Source organism: Nannobrachium achirus (genome assembly GCF_963921795.1).
Source record: "Nannobrachium achirus genome assembly, chromosome: 19".
Lineage (NCBI taxonomy): Eukaryota > Metazoa > Chordata > Actinopteri > Myctophiformes > Myctophidae > Nannobrachium > Nannobrachium achirus.
The window spans coordinates 16,695,878-16,719,460 of record NC_137826.1 but is presented as its reverse complement, the minus strand read 5'-3'; the positions used below and the strand labels follow the sequence as shown (position 1 = coordinate 16,719,460).

At 44.9% G+C, this 23,583-nt stretch overlaps 1 protein-coding gene across 1 annotated transcript in view; it reads left to right on the top strand.

The window, feature by feature from the left end:
• The window catches only part of robo3 (roundabout, axon guidance receptor, homolog 3), a 245,976-nt gene that overhangs the window by 173,590 nt on the left and 48,803 nt on the right, over positions 1–23,583 (top strand). The window contains exons 5-7 of the mRNA XM_080749930.1: positions 19,974–20,131; positions 21,428–21,548; positions 22,841–22,979. Of these exons, the coding sequence (XP_080606056.1) occupies positions 19,974–20,131; positions 21,428–21,548; positions 22,841–22,979 (418 nt within the window). The remainder of the gene's footprint in view (positions 1–19,973; positions 20,132–21,427; positions 21,549–22,840; positions 22,980–23,583) is intronic.

The window sequence follows — 23,583 nt, the reverse complement described above, 5'->3', positions numbered from 1 at the left end:
ACCCTCCCCTCCCTCGCCCTCTGGATGATGACCGTCTGGTGGTTATTGAGCCTGGCCCACCGGCCAAACCTCACTCCAGAGGATAGCTATGAATTAATTAGGCCCAGGATAAAGGAGAACGAGACTGGTGGCTGTGTGTGTGCGTGTGTGCGTGTGTGTGTTTGTGTGTGCGTCCCACAGTCTATGGTGTGCGTGCGTGCGTGTGTGTGTGTGTGTACACTACTATGGTATTACTATTCTTGTGAGGGCTAAATGTCCCCACAAATATAGTAGAATTTGAGAATGACACACTGTGAGGACCATTTTCAACAAGAGAAGAAGTTGTTTTATGGTTAAAGAATTAGTTGGGGAGTGTGTGTGTGTGCGTACATACGTGTGTGTGTGTGTGTGTGTGTGTGTGTGTGTGTGTGTGTGTGTGTGTGTGTGTGTGTGTGTGTGTGCGTGTGTGTGCGTGTGCGTGCGTGTGCGCGCGTGTGCGCGCGTGTGCGCCCTCGCACGCACGTGTCTGTCGTGTGTATGTTTGTGTTTGTGTCATAAAGGGTCAGAGGGACAATGGTGGGGGAAGGGGGTCCCCCACAAGGGGAGATGGGACAACAGGTGGCGTGAGGAAGAGGCCCCCCCCCCCCCACTCCCTCCCTGTAACAACAGAGCGGCACACAGGCCACGGGGGTTCCGAGGAGAACAATAGCAGGCCCCGGTCCAACCGTTGTCCAATCAAGCCCCATTATCTCTGGCTGCCACAGATCTGCTGTGGGCCTGACTGACTCTCGCTTCTGTCCCCCAACTATATATCTGTCCTGTTGGCTCCTTCTCTATTACAGGGGTCTTCAATGTTTTCAGGCCAAGGACCCCTTAGTTGAGAGAGAGAGATGAAGCAGGGACCCCCCACAACCTTTTCAGAGATTCCACTTAGTTTCATTGCAACAGCACGATTATCAGTGTATTTTGGATTCAGGTCAATTTGTGTTTTCGGATATTTAACCACTTGAACCGTCAATACTTATAAAACTTGACCTTTCACTGTACTTAGTCTGCTCTTTTCCTCCTCTACACCAAAGCTCTTTGCCAAAAAATAATCTACAAGCTCACAACGCCTCGCAGCGAGCTTGTAGATCTGCTATTTTTGGCTAAAGTTCTCAGAATATGGATGCTAGGGTTCAAGTGGTTAATGTAAAAAAAAAAGAGTAAAAAAAAGTTTATATCACACACAGATTTGGAGGACCCCCTGTAGTAACTATGAGGACCCCCTAGAGGTCCCAGACCCCCTGTTGAAGACCCTTGCTCTATTATATCGTTGCTGTTGGGCAGAAACCTCTTTATGTCCATATTTTAACTTTTTTGTGTTTTTTTCCGTAAATGAATGCCCTTCTTGATCATACTATATAGTACATACTTCACACAAAAGTATCAAAAGTAGCAGATCTACAAGCTTGCGACGCGTTTTGAGCTTGTCCATCTGCTACTTTTTATGTTTTTGAATTTGAATCCTGAAAAGTAAAAGTGGACCTAAGGTTTCTCCGCTCGACAGAGACGATATCTTGTTATCTTGTATGCATGTTTGTTTCTGTATAATCTCTCAGGAACAGAATATAGTGCTACGATACTCAAATGAAAAGGAACTTTTCTTTGGCGATGGCCATAGCCAGATTGGTTTCTGTATGACGCATGCATATGTGTTTACTCAAATCAAATCTCACGTGGGTCAAGTCAAAACATTTCATTCAAAGCTGTGGGCAAGACACTGGATGTTGTAAAATAAGAGAAGACAATCAATATATCATTAATATAGTGTCATTAAAGCAATTATCCATGTAATTATAGATATAGCAAGGAAACTGTCATAATACCAAACAATCGCCAGATGAACGATGCTGGTTGATAATTAGGAGCCAATAATACAGATGAATAGCACCCGTGACAGTTAACATAAATACATGTGGGGAGCAACAGTTAATCAAACTAATCCATTATAAGAAATAATACATTATAATGAAAATAGCAGCTCTACAAACACTCTTCTACGACAAATGATAAATCAGGGAATATGTGGTTAATCAGACTACACAATTTAGTCGATTATACAAAAAAAAAAATATATATATATATATATATTATATATAGAAACTATATCAACATTTCAAGATTATTCAATTAATAGAAAAGGTAATCGATAGAATCATTTCTACACAAATGGTCGAGTTGCAGTCCTAAATTCAAGCAGATACAAGCAATGGGTAATATAAGACACATACAATTCATCCAAATCCAGATGATTTGACAGAGAGGTTACATCTATGGGGGTATCAGACATCATATATGACAGACACTAAGCAGTAGAAGCACAAACACCAATCAATACGCATTTCAAACGCATCAATCATGACAAACACATCGATACAAAGCAGATAAAATGAACATAAAACCTGAGAATGGGAGAAGCATGGGCTTGTTAGTGTTGCTATCGAGTTGAAAAGCGGACACGTGATATGTAAGAGTGAGCAGCCATTCATCCATCCTTGAAGCTGTCTTCAAAGTAACAAAGAGAGATGACATTGTCTAGTTGTCATATTGTTCTTTATATTTTTCTGGGCAGGGAGATATGAAAAAAACATATCAACAACAACAATCTAATATATTTTTGAGCAAATACCTCTATCGATATTGTGACTACAATATCTTATTGGGACGATCTATTTTTTTCTGCGAAAATAGCAGATCTAAAAGCAAACTGAGTGTTTTTTTATTCTTGAACATTACAAGTGTAAAATGGAGACAAACTGTAATTTCTTTGCCTGCCTGAGATTCTCTCCAGTCTCATACAGGGCTGTCACAATTGTGACATTTTACATGACGATTAATTGTCACTCAAATAATTGCGATTAACGATTTAATTGTGTTTTTGTCATTGACAACCACATTTCTGTTTGTCTTGTAAGCTTTGAAGTTGCACATGGCAGATATGACACATTACCCAAATATACAAAGAAATGAAGACATATTTGACAACTTTACACTTTAAAAAGAACATTGATAGTGGAAATATTTTATTTTTCAAGTTAAAAATAGTGGAAATAGCAGATATACAAGCTTCGCGACACGTTGTGAGCTTGTAGATCGGCTATATCCACTATTTTTAACTTGAAAAAATAAATATCTTAACATTTTTCAACATGGAAACGATTATGACGATTATGTCAAATAATCGCGATTAGACGATTATGTAATAATTGTGACAGCCCTAGTCTCACACACACACTGTCATTCAAAATCATTCAATTTCAAGTAACAATAGTTCCACAATCTGGGTCTGTAATTAACACCAGCCAGATGGGGTAGATCCTTCATTTTGCTGTCTACGATTCTGAACACTCTGCAAGGAGGTTGCGACGCTTCCAATCAAGGAGATTCAAAGATCTTCTCTTCAATAGGTTAAGGATGACAGTTGGTGAGAAGTCTCAAGTCTGTTGATGACAGTGGAGAACGCCTGATGGTAGAATGCAACAAGCTGTTCTAAAAGCTCTCTTGTTCTCATATTGATTTCACGAAATGAATGAATGTGTGCGAGTCTTTATTGCTGTACTTCCGTTTGCGGAATGCAATCTGGGGAAGCTTCGTAGGGAGTCCGCCGTATAGTACCAGGGCACGATGAGCCTCCTCTGGGCCCTACGGAGACAAGAGAGTAAAAACAGGAAGAGGAGCAGGATGAGAGGGAGAGGTACAGAATGTGAAAACTAAACTGAAGGGAAGGGAGAGGGTTATTAGGTGTGTATTTATAGGATAACGGCAGGAGCGTGATTGAGGTGTGCTCCTGAAAGGCTGCTAATAGGGCTGTCACAATTATTACATAATTGTCTAATCGTTATTATTTGACATTATCGCAATTATTTTGTCATAATCGTCATAATCGTGAATGTTGAAAAATGTCAGAAATAGTGGAAATAGCAGATCTACAAGCTCACAACGCGTCGCATCGCGACGCGTTGTGAGCTTGTAGATCGGCTATTTCCACTATCAATGTTATTTTTTATTAAGTTGTCAAATATGTCAGTAATTTCTTTGTGTATTTAGGTTTTGTGTCATATCTGCCATGTGCAACTTCAAAGCCTAAAAGCCAAACAGAAATGTAATTGTCAATGACAAAAACACAATTAAATCGTTAATCGCCAATTATTTGAGTGACAATTAATCGTCATGTAAAATGTCATATCGTGACAGCCCTAGGTACAGAATGTGAAAACTAAACTAAAGGGAAGGGAGAGGGTTATTTAGGTGTGTATTTATAGGATAACAGCAGAAGCGTGATTGAGGTGTGCTCCTGAAAGGCTGCTAATACAAATAAATATGAATAGTTATAAATGATCTTGGACAATTTTGTTTAGTTGTTATGTACATTGTTGCACATACCAGGAATCAGTCGTCTGCATTTACCCATCCTAACTATTAAGAGCAGTGGCTGCCATTAATATACAGTAGCTGCACCTGGGAGTGGTGTAGTTGTGGGTCAGTGTGTTACTCAAGGACACTTCAACACGCAGCATGCAGGAGGGATCGAACTGGGTACTTTCCGATTCCCCAACGACTGCTCCACCATGCTGTCCAATAGTCCCAATTGTTAAATCAACATTTGTCCTTGTCAATGTTGGACCCAGATTGACTGCCTGCATAGACGTCAGACTGAGACTTAGGTTCTCATTACACATTGTTGGTTATTCTGTTGTTTTTATTATTATTATTGTGCCCGAAGAAATATTTCACTTACAGTATGTAAACCTGGCAGACCTGCCATGGTTTTTAGTAATAGGCAGAGGTCGGGTTAGTATTTAGGCACCAGCTTGTTGCCGTGAAAATGCATTTCATGCGGATTTAGGCGCGTTTGACCTCACTGCAAATGGTGAACGTGAGGCTAAGCGGTTGTGGAGAATGCTTATTGATTTCTGCCCCCCATTATATTAAATTTATATGCGATTAAATTCACCTTAAAGACGGCGCGTGCCTCAGATTTAGAAAAGGTCAGAGAAGGGGGCTTAAGTCACTCAAGTGGACCTAAATGGATTTCTCATCCCAAAGATCCATCTGTTTTTGGAGTTTGTTGACAGGGTGGAAAATTAGAACTGTTGTACCCCTCCCGCGCGCGCGCACACACGCACACACACACACACACACACACACACACACACACACACACACACACGCACACACGCGCACGCATACACAGACACACGCCCCTACCGCTCTCCACGCTAACAGGCTGGTTGGGGGTACACGGGGGTAGCGGGCACGAGGCATCAGCACAAAGCCCTTGACTAACCATCTGTTCCAGTGATGTGAATGTGTTGCGCGTACACTGGACGGGCAGCTCCCGCATCAGTCGGGCACCGGTGGAACACGGTGCTCGCTGGCGGACAGGGACAGCTGGGCATGAGCCCGGCGCTGCCACAGACAGACTGGCTCGTCTCCGCGGCAAGACGTCAGTGTCTTTTTCCAGGTCTCAGGCCACACAGCGTCGGACGCAGCCAGGGGAAGGGAAAGCAGATAGTGTCAGAGAGCCAATGACCTCAGTGAAATCCAGCACAAATGCGTGAAATGGCATGGTTGGTTGTGTGGTTGTGCGTGCGTGTGTGCACTTGCGTGCGTGCTACCTTCCATGGCTACAAATGCACAGCTGAAAAAGCTGGCAGGATCCACATGGAATGAGACGGCACAGGAAAAACACGTGCAGAACACACACGCACGCACGCACGCACGCACGCACGCACGCACGCACGCACACACACACACACACACACACACACACACACACACACACACACACACACACACACACAGAAAGAGCGAGTGAGCAAATGGCCAAATTCTTTCACTACATGTTGTGTGCATTCATATGCCAAGTGAAAGTGACATATACATGATGAATGTAGGAACAGACAGTAATTCTTAAAGCATACAAAGTTGATGGTGGGCTGAAAGCTGTGGTGGTTCTGTGGAGGGGATTAGCCGGTGTGGTTTATGCATAGTCTAGCATGTAGTCAGACCTCACAGAAGCGTAAAGGGAACCCGGATCGAAAGAAATTAGCCCGTAGTCAGCCAATTTTGAGCCAACCCGCGCATAGCCGAGCAGGAGGCACGGGGCAGAGAGAGGTGGAATTTCTTTTTGGAAGGGGCTCACTGCTGACCCTTGCCACTTTGACCCACCCCCGAGTCAGCCTCATCTATTTTGGCCTTTAACAGGAAGCAAGGAAGATGGACAAAGGAAGCAAGGGCAGCAAGGACAGGAAGTCCGAGCCCCAGAATGCACGCAGGGTCACCTCACTCCCACTATTAATCACCTGGTTCAAATATCACTCTCATTCAGCCTTTGTTGGAGCAGAAGACAACCTCCCCATTACGCCTACTAGAACACTCAATAAAGGACGTGGATGGACGAGCTCTGCTGTGGAGAGACGGTGCCCGGCATTATCCAAAGCCTCAGTGCCATTCAGCGTGTAGCAAACACCCCCCCCCCCCCCCCCCCCCCCCCCTTCTTCCCACCCTCTTAGTGGGGTGTTTGGGGTGCTCTCTTGATGGGTGGACTACAGTAGATTGATTGGGCCAGCGGGTCAGCCGGGGACAAAAACACGGGGGACCGCCGGTGGCCCCACAAAGGGCCTCTTAGTGGCTCTCAGCGACCCTCTTACCTCACTGCCACGGAACAATCCCACGTCAGCCATTACTAGATTAAAGTAATCCTCTTTTCAGGGGGCAGACAATGGCTTTATTACGCGACCACACACAGGAGCTTCGACCACCTCTGTCTGTAATGGTCTTATTGTCGTTGGAGGAGGCCCCGGGAGGTCCTGCGGTGGGAGGGGGGCGTTCTGCGAACTCCTCGGCAATTCCGCGTACGTACATACCTCCCCATTCTCTCATTTAACCTTTCACGGCCCACTCTTTGTTCTCCGCGTGGCTGCTTTGTTACGGGTGGTGAACCTATAAAAACACACACACACACACACACACACACACACACACACACACACACACACACACACACACACACGCACACATAGTATACATACCGTCCTATGCACCGTGTCGGACACACACTCTTGGATGGATGTGTGGAGATAACATGGCTCCTGACAATGAAATGGTTAACCACTTAAACCCACTAGTCTTAGTGAAACGGACTTGAGTTACAACTGCACTTCGGCAAACATAGACGATCTACAAGCGACATGATTTGACCTCTGCTATTTTGGGGCGACTGTTCAACCCCAGAATAGGCATGCTGGAGTTCAAGTGGTTAAAAAAAGAAAGTAGGAATAGATGAAGACTTTGTTCACACAAGCATCTTTCTCCCCCCATCCCCAGTGCTGGCACATGCTCCACGCTTTTCTCATCCACTGTTGATGTTTTTGCCAGGTAACTCCATTAATGGACCATTTTATGTCTTCACTTAGTGTGTTTATAGGAAATAGTCTCCATCACAGCCAATAACACCCATCCAAGGTTTCTGGGTTCTTTTATTTTTTTCTCTTTTATTTTTTCTAAAAGTTCTGTCTTTGTCAGTCGATGTTGCTCTATTAATGTTTAACTTGTGAGAGGAGAGTGGCGATGAATGATTCAAGCCGAGACAACGTTAATTACCCAACGCCACAACAAAATCATTTACGACTGTTCCATTTATTATTAAACAAAATAAATGGGCAAAAATGGGGTCGCATCGTAGTGAAAAAGCATTGTATCCTATCCAATTGGGAAAATGTTGTAAGTATACATGTTTTTAGATGACTTGCAAAGTTGCAAAGTTACATTATTGAACGCATCCTGAGCAAGTTTAGCTTGATGAAGCGTAGAAGGCACTGGCGCTTCCTAACAAGAATGTTGACTTTAATTCCTTCCAGAATTGTGGCTGCTGAGCCCGGCCTCCCGGCAGCCAGCTAGGGAGTCTGTGAGTTCTGCTCTTATCCCGTCGGGCAATGCATGTCGGTGTGTGAAAATTCAGACACACTCATGTGAAATGCACACACACACACACACACACACACACACACACACACACACACACACACACACACACACACACACACACACACTCATACACATACAGGCCATACATGGCATGCCAGGCGAGGTGTGTGGTGGATGGATTAACCTCCAGATTGCTGGATGGGTGAGCACAGCGAGGAGCGGGCCCACCACCTCGGGATGTGGAGCGAAATGTGCCACAGACAGAATCACACACACACACACACACACACACACACACACACACACACACACACACACACACACACACACACACACACACACACACACACACAGGTGAACGCTCCCCGTGCCAGCAGATTGGAAGGATTTGCACTCCAAATGAGGAGCTTTGCTGTGGTATGCATGCATGTGCGCAAGTGTGTGTGCATTCCTGTAAATGTATTTTTTCCAAGTCGTGCGAACCTGTATGTGCGCGTGTGCTTGTATCTGCCCATACGACTGTATCTATCCGTGCACTAGGGTTGCACCATTCATCGAAAGGTAATTGAAAACGCGGTTCACAATTATGCAATCGTGAAATCTGACAATGGATTAAGACATCGTATTTGTTAAGCTGTTGCAAGTCACCTTGTCTCCTCACTGTTAAAGGAGCGAGAAACCCCGCCTCTTTATTTGTTTTAACAGAATTCAGAATATGAAAAGAAATATAAAATGTAGGAGTGGTTTCTAAAATGTAGGAGTGGTTTTTGCAGTTGTATATTAGCCTCGCGGAGCCAGGCTTACTCATCTGCGAAGAGAAAAGCCTGGTGACAATATCAGGCAGAGACCGTTCAACTTCTGCCGCGAGAATTTCACCGGAAGATTACAACGCATGACGTAACTTCCGTTAAACACTGCACTTCCGCCACTTCCGCTAGAACCAACCGGAAGTCATATTGTGGCCAGGGTGGTTGTATATATAAAACAAACGTTATTATTAATTGGATAAGCCACCTCACGCTGAACTAATGGTACGCCGAGAGCAAATATGTAATGAGTGGCGCCAAATATTTATTTTCTACACAGAAACTGGAAGAACACAGAAATAGCTACAGAGACAGCAGAAAGCTCTGAATCCACAAGCCTATGGGCAAATTGAACCATATCATTGCTCCCTATCACAAGTGACTCATTGATATAATATATATTTATAGAAAAAGTGATTTTGGGTTTCATGACTATTTAACCAGAAAGTTGTACAACCCTGAACCCATTTCCCCTTCCGCTTACAGAGGCACAACAAAAACCTTTATCTTTTTTGCCAAATATAAGCACAGTGAGAAACAAAGGCATTATGAAAGTAATGGAAACACATATTTTCTCACCCCAAGAAATCATCATTAGCAACGATAGATTCATCAACGCAATAGGGTGAGCTTGACAAAGAGGGAGCATCCGCTGCGAGAACAATGACGGAAGCCAAGCAGTGTTTTTAATGTGGCCCTTCTCGTCTTGAAATATGACTGCTTCAGTTGGAAACGGGCCTGGCACGCCTCAGGCCTGTTCTGCTCCACTCAGGAGGAGAGGGTGGAGGGTTCGCCACGGCTCATAATAGCTACGCTGTGAAATCCTGAGTGTTCATGTAACTCCGGGAGTCTGCGGATGGAACGTATGGACCCCTTACGGGTCCATTTGGTTTCCACGGTTCCATCTCTGTACGCTCTCAGAGCTGCAAATAGATAAATTAACGGATACATTTAGACCGTGTATCTCCTATCTCGCTCTCCCACATTATGCTCATCATGAGCCCACACAGACGCGCGTCGCACACAGACGCGCGTCGCACACAGGCGCGCGTCGCACACATGCACGCGCACACATGCACGCTGGCAAGCGCACCAGGTGCGTGCACGCCACGTGCACGTACACATACGCGGTGTGGTCGAAGGGACCGCATCCGCCTTTCATTACATCCCATCCGTGGCATTTCCATGACTTCAGCTCGTGTTATCAGGGTGCCTACGAGTTGGCCCGATAATCCGCCTCCTCCGTACATCCATCTGTTTACGGTCACAGACGGCGTTTTTTCATGTGCGAGCGTGCACACACGCGCACACACACACACACACACACACACACACACACACACACACACACACACACACACACACACACACAGACACACAGCTCCCCCTCCCATGAATACCCTCTTCCTTACTCTCCGCTCCGGCCCGCGGCCAGCCCCTCCCCTCGGCCCCCATACTGCTGATAATGAGGGGTCCTTTACCCCCAGCGCAGCACGCGGGGCCCGCCAGGACCCGCTGCCAAATCTTAGCTCCCTTTCCCCCGCAACATGTCTGGTCGTGACAAGAAAACACAGAGCGGACAGGCCAAGGCGTTTATGATGAGCACTTAAAAAGCCGTGAAACATCGCGCCTCGGCAGATGACCTCGTCCATCTCCTTCCCAGCAAACCCCAACCTGCCCCCGACAATGACTTTCACCTTCGCCCCAGCCCTCATACTTTATGATACAGTAACAGCGTTATTTCAGAGTTCGATTCCCTCCACCGCGCTGGTAGAGTGTGGTTACGCGCAGAGACTTCTCGCGTTCTCCACTTTACAGTCTCGACGTGACAAACAGTGCAACGCGCTGTCAAACCGTTTGTCACTGCTGATTACATTTTACTGTTCTTTTAGGTTCCTTGTTTATTGGACGGAAAACGATGATGATGTTAGTTTTATTTTGCCACTTTAATGCAGGATAGCTCAGCATGCTGCACGGTAGTCTGATTTTATATTTTGTGGTAAAACAAAGTCACAAACATCCACAAGCTCATAAGACAACGCGTCGTGTGAGCTTTTATTTATGCATTACATTTAGTTTTATTTTCTCATAATAACAGGTTATAATCGTTGGTGCTCTTGTCACTGTGCAGCCTGTGGGACCAGCTGCTTTTCAGCCATCAGCCCGGTTAGGTGGCAGCACACAGGATCCAGTCATGGGCGGGGGGAGCCTTCTCTTGTGAGGGGTGTTGGGATGGGTTGGGTGGCGGTGGCGGGCGTTTTGGGACAGCTGTTGTGGATGCTAAATGGACTCAGATGATGGGGCTAAGCGGCAGAGACAGCAGCCTAAATGAGTGTCGCCACCACGAGCGACATGCTCGCAAACAAAAGAAAATTGGAGGGAGTGAATTTGAAGGGAAACACATTAGAGATTGATGAAGAGGCTAAATGTGTATGTGGCGACGCCGAGAGCTGTGTGTGTGTGTGTGTGTGTGTGAATTATATGTGTGTTCGTGTGTGTTAGGGATGGGACGATATGAACATTTCATGTCACGATTATTGTGACAAAAGAAATCGCGATTTACGATATTATCGCGATAATCAGAAGCCATTATCCTGAGGCGGAACATTTGCCAAAAAATAGCAGATCTACAAGCTCACAGCGCGTCGCAATCGGCTATTTTTTGGCAAAGAGTGAAAAAAAAGACTGTATTAAGTACGTATATTATGTACCTTTTACCAATTATAGAGGGTTTAAGCGGTACCGGATATGCAGCTCGGCAAATAAAAGGTGAATTGAACCCAGTGCATGACGGAGGACGATATCACGATAAATTAAATCTCCACGATACGATTATTTTGAGTGTTTTTTATCACGATCAACGATAATATAGCTTATCGTCCCGTCCCTAGTGTGTGCGTGTGTGTGTGTTTGTGGTCAGGCATACAGTACATGTGTGGCAGGACAGTAGTATGTCTTTAACAGACGACGACCCTCCTGGGCCAACACATTGAGGGTCTAATTGAAATTCGCTGCCCTCATCATTATTTATCATTAGCGGTGGCTCTGTGACCAAAGATCCCAAAGCAGGTCAATAAACCATCTGGCTACCATGTTCATACGCAGAAGAAAAGAGCACAATCCACCTTTTTTTAACGTTTGAACGTGTATAGCTGGGGAACTGGTGCTGAGTTGTCAGAGATAAAGAGGTCATGTTTAGGTAGCCAGGTGACAAATGAACCCTTTTACGGGTTCATTTTTGCACTCTCTCTGAGTTAAATTGACAATGAAGGATTTTACAGCGTTAGTCATGTTGGACAGGGGCTACAAGCAAGCAGACAATATTTACAGTTTTCCTGCTACAGCTGTTCGTGCAGTATGTGTACACTGTGTGTGTGTGTGTGTGTGTGTGTGTGTGTGTGTGTGTGTGTGTGTGTGTGTGTGTGTGTGTGTGTGTGTGTGTGTGTGTGCGTGCGCGCGCGCGTGCGTGTGTGTGTGTGTGTGTGTGTGTGTGTGTGTGTGTGTGTGTGTGTGTGTGTGTGTGTGTGTGTGTGTGTGTGTGTGTGTGTGTGTGTGTGTGTGTGTGTGTGTGTGTGTGTGTGTGTGTGTGTTTGGGGTAGGTGCTTAAAGCCTGGACATCTGTCTCCAAGCATGAGCTGCCTCCCCCATCACCCCCTCCCCCCCTCAGCTCCCAATCCCAGTGAAAACACACACACACACACACACACACACACACACACACACACACACACACACACACACACACGCCAATATCCTGTGGCCGGCCGTTTCATCAGGATGTTGTAGTTGATAGGGATCGGAGGGGGGTCCACTCTGGGTAATGAGAGTGGCTGATGGAAGGAGGCTGCTGCCAAGGGTCCCTGGTGGTCCCGGGGCCGGGACACATATTGCCTTGGGGAAAGTGCTCAAGAGAAATGAGAAAAGACGTGTGTGTGTGTGTGTGTGAACGTGTGTGTGTGCGCGCGTGTGCGTTTGTGTGTGTGTGTGTGTGTTTAAACTGGACACGACCCGATAGAGAGATAAGAAGAAAGCCGTATGTATTTCAGAAAGATGGAGGAGTTTGTGTTTGTGTCCGTATATGTTTCCCCACATGCTTACCAGCTAGATTGTCTCGTGTCAGGACAAGATGTAGACTGACAGATAGGCACACAGAGCACGCACGCACACACACAGCCTGAAACCCAGACCTTTCCGCTCTTTTTCTTTTCGTGTCAGCCAGGGGACTATCTGTCATTCTCTTTCTGCCATCTGAATATTTATTCTTGATGAGTGTGACAAATGCACACACACACACACACACACACACACACACACACACACACACACACACACGCACACACGCACAGTCGCACACGCACACGCACACACACACACACACACACACACACACACACACACACACACACACAACAACACGATGCAAACACATCCGGTGCTCTTGGAACATTTGATGACAACGATAAAGCCATTTAATTAAACGTGAGCTTGGAGCGTTTTTGCCCCTGGGGTTTTTATGTCAAATCAAAAGCTGTGATGATGGCCTGATATGATGTGTGGCGTGTAGCTCATCTATCAAATCCTCAGTGTTAATTTAACTACTAGGAACAGAATCATGTTCTGGGGGAACATTAGCCCAAAATAGCCGATCAACAAGCTTGTAGATCCGTTGTTCATTTTGTGTAGACGGAACAAATGCGGTCAAAGTACAGGTTTTCTACGTCTAGAGGGTTTCCCTAGTGTACAATTGGAGGCAGATTTTGTTCCATTCGTGCACTCAGTCAGCATTACAAATATATATATAGTCATAATATTGTATATATAGTAAAACATCTAGCAATGTGTGCTTTTATTTCTTACTGTGTGTGTGTGTGTGTGTGTGTGTGTGTGTGTGTGTGTGTGTGTGTGTCTGTGTGTGTGTGTGTGTGTGTGTGTGTGTGTCTGTGTGTCTCTGTGTCTGTGTGCCTGTCTGTGTGTGTGCACGTGCGCTCTAATTAAAGCTCGCTGTTCAGGCCCAGCGGTGAGGATTACTCTGGCTGTATTGGGAGGGGGGGCCTGGTGGGGGGTCAAAGTGCACCCACTTAATATGGGCCCCCGGGGGTCTTGTGGGTAATTGTCAGTGTCTAATAAAGTTCTGGGGGTCCTCTTTGACTCCCAGACCTGGCCAGGCGGGGGGACCCAGAAAGTGAAAGATAAAGGGGCCCCCAGGAGCCAGTGTGTGTGTGACAGGTCACTGCAGTCATCTTTTAAGTACCCTGTGGCATGCTAATATACCTGGGGTGTGACGCCACTGTGTCCCCCCTCTCTCTTTGCATGACTGGAACGCTACCTGAGTGATTTACTGTTGGATTTTATTATGTTGCTGTTAATGGCGGTTGGATAAACATTGGCTGCAGCTTTTAGTAGCAGGACAGGGGTGGGGTTCGGCAATTGGCATATCATTTGACGGATGGGGGGAGGGTTATGCGATTCGGAGCGTCCCGAAATCCTCTGTGGGTTGTTAATTGGCCATTTGGATGTGGGTTTGGCTACGTCCCTGATCTGATGTGTTGGTCCTCACGAAGGCCTCAGATAAACTAAACCAGAGCTTAATGAATCAAAGGCCACCAAATGAATGGTGCAGATTCATGAAGCTTTAGTTTAAAGCTGCAATGCAGGACTTACTTTAATGAATAAAACATTATTCTGGGTTGCCTGCCATAATTTTCTTACTTTTTAACGTGGGCGTGTGTGTGTGTCCATTGTGCACGATGGTGCACGTATGGTAATTGGAGGCAGGAAGAGGAAGGGTTGTTCCGGCCAAAACAAATGCAGATCCGGCTCCGTTTCAGGTCCAAACCGGAAGCACTATCTTTGGGGTACTTAGACACCTTTGATCGGCGATCCGATTTTGGATATGTTAAATTAAATCGAATTAAATTCTCAGAATTCTTGGGTGCGGCAGCCTGGACACATGGCTATTTCTCGGGATTCTTGGGTTGGGGTGGTAAATGAGTTAATACCTCTAAAATGACAAATTACTGTAAACCTTGGCCAAATTGTCAAATATTAGAGGCAGAAATTGTGAAAATACCACATCTACAATACATGCATGTAGATCTGCTATTTTCACAATTGAACCGTGTTATACAAAATGTAATGCCTCAACTATTAGTGCTCGTCATGGTGGGGGGTCCCCAGTTCAAATATGATCATTTTGTGGGTCGCGGCCTGAAAAGGTTGAGAACCACTGCGATAGGACACCTACTGGTTGATTGCACTACCGCCTGGAGCTCATCTATCTATAAATGCGAGAAGTCTCTGCGTGTGTGTCTGTCTGTCTGTCTGTCTGTCTGTCTGTCTGTGTGTGTGTCTGTAATCCGTGTATCTCGAGAACCGTTCGTCCCACCGGCTTCAGATTCGGCAAGCGCGTTCCCCGCCGCGGCACGGAGTGCAGTGCCGGGTCTCGACCCGACCCGACGCGCGGTTTTCCCGAACCGGTGCGAAACGTTCGGAATATCCTTATGCGGGGTTGATTGTTGACATCAGGCTGTTCCGGAGGAAATCGGCGAAAGCTCTGACTCATTGTGACATCACTTCATAAAAGGCTCTGACATCACGTACGCCACATGAGTCAACAAAAAATCTCTGTGAGTGTGTATGTATGTATGTAATCCGCGTATCTCGAGAACCGTTCGTCCCACGGGCACGCGCGTTCTCCATATATGGGCATAAAATGAATGCCCCCATATATGGGCATAAAATGGATTGCAGACAGACAGATACAGATATCTCCATATATGGACATAAATGGACAGAGGCAAACAGATGGTCAAAGATCTCCATATATGGGCATAAAATGGACGCAGACAGACAGATACAGATATCTCCATATATGGGCATATCAAAACGGGTCCTATGACAACAGGTATAATGAGGTTTGCATTAAAGGGGGAACCGGCACTGTGTCTGCAACACAGTTGGAGGCACAGACAGATACTCCATATATGGGCATAAAATGGACGCAGATAGACAGATATCTCTATATATGGGCATAAAATGGACCCAGAACTATAACTGCAGTGATCTCCATATATGGACATAAAATGGACGCCGACAGACAGACAGACAGATACAGATATCTCCATATATGGGCATAAATGGACACAGGCAGACAGATGGTCAAAACGGGTCCTATGAAAACAGGTATAATGGGGTTTGCATTAAAGGGCGGGGCATTCATTCCCTATTTACATTGTTCCGAGTTGGCCAGGTCGCCGACTAGCTTCTAGTACTGTAAATGCAAGATCTCCCCTGGCCAAGCGCTGACTGCCACTTGACTGAGCGCTAGAAATTTGGCCTCTCATCCCCGACGAGACCCCCGCCCTGTTTCGAATGACGGATATGAAACGAGCATTACGGATTGCAGCTTTAATGTTATCAGGGAACACCAAGTGTTGGCTCTATTACCTGATGAGGGAATGAGAAATGGCCTGTTTAGTCTTTAACACCAATGTGCCCGTCTCTCTCCCATGACCTTGATTATAAACAAAACAGGCTGATTTATCACCTGATGCACACACGCCCACACACACACACACACACACACACACACACACACACACACACACACACACACACACACACACACACACGCACACTGCAAACAAACACCCTCGCTCAAAGAGGACGCCACGCTATCTTGACAGCTGGAGAAATGGCCTTCACTGCACATGGCCTGACTCATTGCCATAGATACAGAGATAGGCTGGTCTGGTTCTCACAGACCAAGGTATTCCAGACAAAGAGACACAATGTACCCCTAAGAGTTTCCAGCTCTGTCGTACAACAGACTGTAAACCTGGCTTAAGTTGCAGCGGACACTGGTTCATACGGATGGATGGATGGATGGATGGATTAGGGATGGGACGATAAGTGATATTATCATTTATCGTGATAAAAAACACTCACGATAATCGTATTGTGGAGATTTAATTTATCGTGATATCGTCCTCCGTCATGCACTGGGATCAATTCACCTTTTATTTTCCGAGCTGCATATCCGGTACCACTTAAACCCTCTATAATTTGTAAAAGGTACTTATAATATAATGTAGTTAATACAGTCTTCTGTCAAATGTCTTTGCCAAAAAATATCCGATCTACAAGCTCACAACGCGTCGTGTTGCGAGTAGATCGGCTATTTTTTGGGCAAATGTTCCGCCCCAGGATAGTGGATTTTGATTATCGCGATAATATCATAAATCGCGATTTCTTTTGTCACAATAATCGTGATGTGACATTTTCATATTGTCCCATCCCTAGGAAGGATGGATGGAGGGGTGGATGGTGCTGACGATAATGGTAATGTCCTGGGGCATTGTTGGCCTGTCTGGGCCATCATTAGAGGAGGCGTGTCATTAATCAAATGAGGCAGTGACCCTCCCCTACTGGCCTGTGACATTACCGGGACATTAACATTGTAATTCAGAATACGAGAGAACAGGCACACACACACTCACACATGATGTCAGCACTCGCATTGAAACAAGCACGATACTACATTGCTACAACGACAGAAGTAAAAACTAAAACAAATGCAAACACAACTCATGAACCAAGATAAGCACAAATAAAGAGCAGCATATACCATATGTAGAGTCATTTACATAATGTACATTTGAATACAATTTGACAAATAATTTAACATTCAAATAACATTGTCAGTTCTACTAATTAAATCCTGCAGTTCTCCACTCATCACTCGCACTGCAGGGACATTTACATAATTTAATCATCCACAGAGTCCTTGATGACCAAATCCCAAATTTAGCTCTTGACTTCAACCACTTCCAACCTGGCGACGCCATTTTTGGTCAAGACGGGTATATATAAATTGTTATTATTATTACATTTTATTGATAATGGAAATAGCCACACCACGTCAACATCATACACATTTTGGCATCATAAGACTACGTATAAAATAAGGTCTTTTAAGAGAAATGAGAGGGAAAATGATGCAGTCGAAGAAATTTGACAGACTACAGTCAATGTTTTTTGAAAAGTGCTCGTATTTTGGAAGGTTCAAATGCCCGTGAGTGGATAAGAGCTGAAATAGAATGTTTGGGGCGGGTAAGGGTTCCATATTTGAGATTGAGAAGGTGGTGTTTGGAGGACATTGTAGACAGATAGGATGCCCGGGGGTTAGACACTGATCCTGCTCAGTGAGTCAGGTAGCTATACGCTCTGCCTTTGTAAATCCCCGGAGTGGCCATAACCAGACTTGTAGCCTACAGGCCGGTGTGGCTTTAGCCTCTCAAGGTAGAGATGGTGAATGTCGAGGCTTCATCCTCCAACAACAAAAGCCTGTAACCTGAGAGAATCCACGGAGCTCAGGAGACTGAAGCCGCCATGCCTTCGGGTAGCAACCACAAGCTTTTGGATGGAGTATTCCCAATATGAATTGGAAAGGCAGGTGGGGGTGGAACTGGCTGACCGTAGCCCAAATCCCTCATGTATTATGAATGGACTGACGGGAAGGAGTGAGTGAGAGAGTTGTTTTCTGGACTCAAATTGTAAATGGCTCCCTCCGATTGAGGGGAGCTGGTTTATATGCGGTCTTTGTTTGACTGTCTATGTTTTACAAGTGAATATCTAATGCATGTGCATTTTTCAGGAGTGTGTGTGTGTGTGTGGGACAGATTGAATAATTCATCTACTTTGTGTGTGGTAGATAGGCGAGCTTTCATTATTGATGACTTGATGCCACACACAGGGCACAGATTCAATGAAGACCTTTGGGACACACACTCGTGTGCAGACAGACACACACACATACACACGCACACACACACACGCGCGTGCGCATTATAGTCACATCATCGGTAATGTTATGTGATGTGTAATTTGCATTTGTTACATTGTGCTTTGAGTTAGTTGCCAGTTACCATTTACCATTTATACAGCTGTGTTCAGGTAGACGACAAAACATTAGTAGAACAATCTGAGGCAAATGTTTTGATTGTAACATTGCAGTCAGTCCTCACTAGGGCTGTAATCTAACCCTGTTTTAGGGATTCGAACTTCGGGGGGGATTTTCCGAACGGACCATCGAACCTTCGATTTTTAATTACTTTAACTCATTCGTAGTTTACGCCCGTAAAGCCCGTAAATTTCTCTATGTCTTTCACTGCCCGGCTTCTCCTACCTGTTAACGTGGGCGCTCGTCCAGTTCCCATCGTGCGTGGATCGATGCTATGCATCGTGTGTTCGCGTATTCCATCAGCTTCTCAAATCCGTTGAAAGTTTTTCAATTGATCAATAAGTTCTCCATCTGTAAGCCGCAGAGTTCAGACAGAAAGCTAACGGGCCAAAATAGAGGACGGACATCCGCTTCCGGTTCAGGGACTCAACGTTAGGTTGTCCGCTCAATAATGTGTCCATGTAGAAACCGATCACGGAGCATTAGTTCCGGCCTATTTTAGTTCCGCTTCGATAAAAAAAAATGTTTTAATTAATTTTTATTACATTTACGGGTTCTACGGGCATGGCAGAGAAGGGATACAAAGGGGTATTTTGAGGGCAGAGTTTGAGTTAATAAAAACCGAACAATCGGACCATCGGACCATCGAACGTACTGTACCTTTAACCAGCTAAAACAGTGTAGGAAATGTGTTAAATGCGCTGTTTTGTCCATTGAAAATCGTTGATGCGTGACCGCATTAACACGTAGGCTAACACTTAAAAAATCCAATCCAATCGGAGAACTGTTGCGCTTTTGTTGATGAACAAGCTCAATGTATAGCGGAGTTGCACGGACGATGATTAGACTTGGTGACTGCGTCGGAGCACGTCGCGTTCGGGCTGAACTGTCTCGGTCAGCTCCAAGCTGTTCTGGCGCATTTTAAAAACTACTTGTTAACGGTCACCATTAACTGTTAGTGTTTACTGGTAACCTATTTCGTATTATTTCTTATTGGCTTGGCTATCTCTACTACTGTGATATTCTGAATAGGCCTATCACATTCTGATAATAATTTTTCATGTAAAAAAAGAAAAAAAAAGAAAAAACCTGAACCCATTAATTTAGAACTTCGATTGCCAACGTGCCCTATTCCTCACTTGTATTCCTTCAAACAGCATGTGTAATAATAAACAATCAAAGAAACATATTAAAATCCTTAATCTTCCCCTCTCCCCCCTCCCTTTCTTTCTTTCTCTCTTTCTGTCTTTGTCCAGTCCTCAGAGACGACTTCCGCCAGACGCCAAGTGACGTGGTGGTGGCGGCCGGTGAGCCGGCCGTCATGGAGTGCGTCCCCCCGAGGGGACACCCCGAGCCCACCATCTCCTGGAAGAGGAACAACATCCGTGTCAACGACCGCGATGAGAGGATCACCGTAAGTTTGGCCATGATTCATGTGTTCTCTCTAAATGTATACCGTGTACCAAACATAGCAGATCTACAAGCCCATGAGCTTGTAGGTCAGCTGTTTTCGCAGGTATGAGCCATGCTTAAAACAGACAAATGTCATCCATTTTTTTTTTTTTTTATATAGATTTGTTTTTGGGCCTTTTATGCCTTTATTTGATAGGATAGTAGACTGACAGGAAATGGGGAGAGAGATGGGGAATGACATGTGGCAAAGGTCGTCTGGATCGGGAATCGAACCGGCGACGCCAGCAGGCATCATAGCCTAGTATGTGGTATGCGCCTTGACCACTAGGCCAGCGGGCGCCCCATGTCATCCATTATTAAAGGCATTTTCAATTGGTAGTATTTGAGTGGACTGCTTTTTGTCGCTTGCTCTGCCCCATTTGTCATTTCCGTTCATCTGTAGAAGGATCAATAAATGGCATTTCCGGTGCTGGCATTATCATTGATGGCATTGACAATTTGATTAGCAACAATTGTAAACCCCTAATCAGGAATTAATGCAATTCCCTCATTGTCATGCAATTGGAAAGCAATATGAATAGAATTACAACGTGATGTTATTATATTGAATGACGTTTGATTGAATTTCTTCAGGCTGTTTATTCAATATAATGCCGCCTACCTAAGAAAACCCTTCAAATTATGTTTCCTGCTGATGCGAATCTTCACAGCTCTAAGGCACGCACACACGCACGCATAGGCACGCATACACACACAGACACGCGTGCGTACGTACGCCCACAAACAGATGCGTTTTAAATGATGAGTCAGACTAAAAATGATGAGTCAGTGTGTGCAGCCAGATAATCCAACATGGTGGTGAAAGATGCATTGTACAGCAGTTTGCTTAGAGGATCTTCTTGAGTCTGCTAGAGAATGACAGAGTGGCCTCTACAGTGTATTATGTGTGTATCTCCTCATCTGTCTCCGCTCCTCTATAAATAGGGGTGTTGCACCAAATTCTGGGCCCAGGGTACAAGGATTCACTGCGGGCCCCCCATGAATGTTCTTCATAGGTGGAGTGGGTTTAACCCATTTAGACTGGGAGCGCATTATTACGCATTATTTTGTGCTTTAACTGTCGGAAAATAGCAGATATACAAGCTCACTGTGAGCACCTTGCATATCTGCTATAAGTATAAAATAATTAAGGCCCCTCCACCGTGGGCCCTAGTAACTCAGTCCCACTCCCCCCCCCCTCCCCCTTGTGACGCCCCTGTGTGTAAATCTTCACCCTCTCCTCCATCACCTCCCTAAGATCCGTGGAGGAAAGCTGATGATTTCCAACACCCGGAAAAGCGACGCCGGCATGTACGTGTGCGTCGGCACCAACATGGTCGGGGAGAAAGACAGCGACCCAGCTGAGCTGGTGGTGTTTGGTGAGTTGTTTAGTTAACAACCTTCTCAGTACTGGGTTGGGTTTGTGTTGGGTATAAATGTAATGTTGGTTTGCTGGTAAGATCAGTGTTGTTTTTGACAGCAAATTTGTTTTAGTCATAGTCTTTTGAATAAAATGTCATTTAGTTTTAGTCATAATTTTGTCACTAGCATCCTTTAAAATCGCCCTGAAAAACCACTTACAGGCAGCAGCCGTTCGCAACTGGTAAAAACAAACCTAGCCCAGCCCAGCCCTACCCTCCCCTCCCCTTTTTTTTACTGACTATATCTACTGCATAGTACTGTGTTCTATTCGTCTGTCATTCAATGTTATATGAGATACTTAAATGGTTTCCTGTGGAAATAAGCTTTTCTAGGATCTCCTTTTAGTAGACCTTGTACCAGTGAACTGTACCGTCATGAAACTGTACCTTTTTCTATGCAAACTTCTAATAAAGTCTTCAATCAATCAAACCTGAAATGTTTTAGTTTTAGTCTAATTTTAGTCGACTAAATATCATAAGATTTTAGGCGACTAAATCTGCAGTTGATTTAGTCAACTGAAATGTATTTTGGCAGGCCTCTTCTCCACTAGTCCCTCCCTAACGTTTTAGTCTAGTTTTTATTCAACAAAATCAACACTGGGTAAGATACACAATATTTACACAGCAAGATCCTGAGTTTAACTTTAGTGAGTGGTCCTGTTGGTGTTCTTGGTCTGCGTAATTAATTTAATTTGGAACGCTCCATTTTCCGATGTCCTTCGTTTTAACTCTTTTAAAATGCATCAGTTTCTCTCATCTCTCTCTCTCTCCCTCTCTATCTTCTATTCTTATTTGCTGCTGTTAAAGCAGTAATTGCAATGTAATAGGCTTTAAAGCCCATATTGATCCAACGGAATGGAGGGGGGACAAGAATAATTAAAATCTCTGCTTCAGCTCCTCTAAGGCCCTGTTCTGGGTATTCTTAAAGGATACCACTGGGGTTTGGTTCCGCTTATGCAATCTGTCTTTGTCCAAAGTGGCCAGATAGCTACAAAAATACAAAACTTTTACACCAATCCTTACAAGTTATACTGTACCTTGAGTTGTTGTAAAGGTGACTAATCAGTGGTAACAACGATATAAAATACAATACCAACAGGTATTATTGAAGGTGAGGTATTGACCAAAGTTACGTTTCCAAACGTAATGATAACATTTGAGAGCATTTTAAATCTCTTACTCCCTGTCTCTGTACCCCCCCCCCACTCTCTCTCTCTCTCTCTGTCTCTCTTTCTTTCTCTCTCTCTCAGAGCGGCCAGTGTTCATCAGGCAGCCGGTGAATCAAGTGGTGTTGGCTGATGATACCGTAGACTTCTTCTGTGAGGTTCATGGAGACCCCACTCCCACCATCCGCTGGCGGAGAGAGGAGGGAGAGTTGCCCCGAGCAAGGTGTGAGACGCACGCACGCACGCACGCACGCACGCACGCACATTTAACATCTTTATTTGCGGTCACATTTAACAAGACATTCTTGAACACAAACAATGGTATATGCACAAACTTGGATAGTAAACATCGCCTCCTCCATACTGTATATGGCGACTGCCAATTATCACAGACAGTGAACAGAATTTTGCCAATGCCTTAGCTCTTGGCTTGGGCATTCCTGAAAACTGCAGGCCTCTCACAACTCAAGTGATTTATGGACATTACTGAGGCTTCCAAATATGAACACAAGCCGTTTACATTTGTAACCAAGCTGTGCAAAGCATCCTATGTAATATGTTGGTAGTTAAGCACCTTGGTAAAGAAGGCCTCTTCCAAACAGTGATCACGTCACTTCTCTACTTAACTGTCCTCATCAACAACATTATTTGGTGTAATTAGATGTGAAGTCTTGAGGTTGTCTAATCAATAGGACCTGATGACAATAAGAAGGTACAGCAGTGCACATTTTCACAGAAAAAGGAAAGTCAGAAAGCAGTCTGTGTTTCTATACAAACTTATCTGGGAAAGAAAATCCGTTCTCAAAGATAGCACCGATCTACAAAGC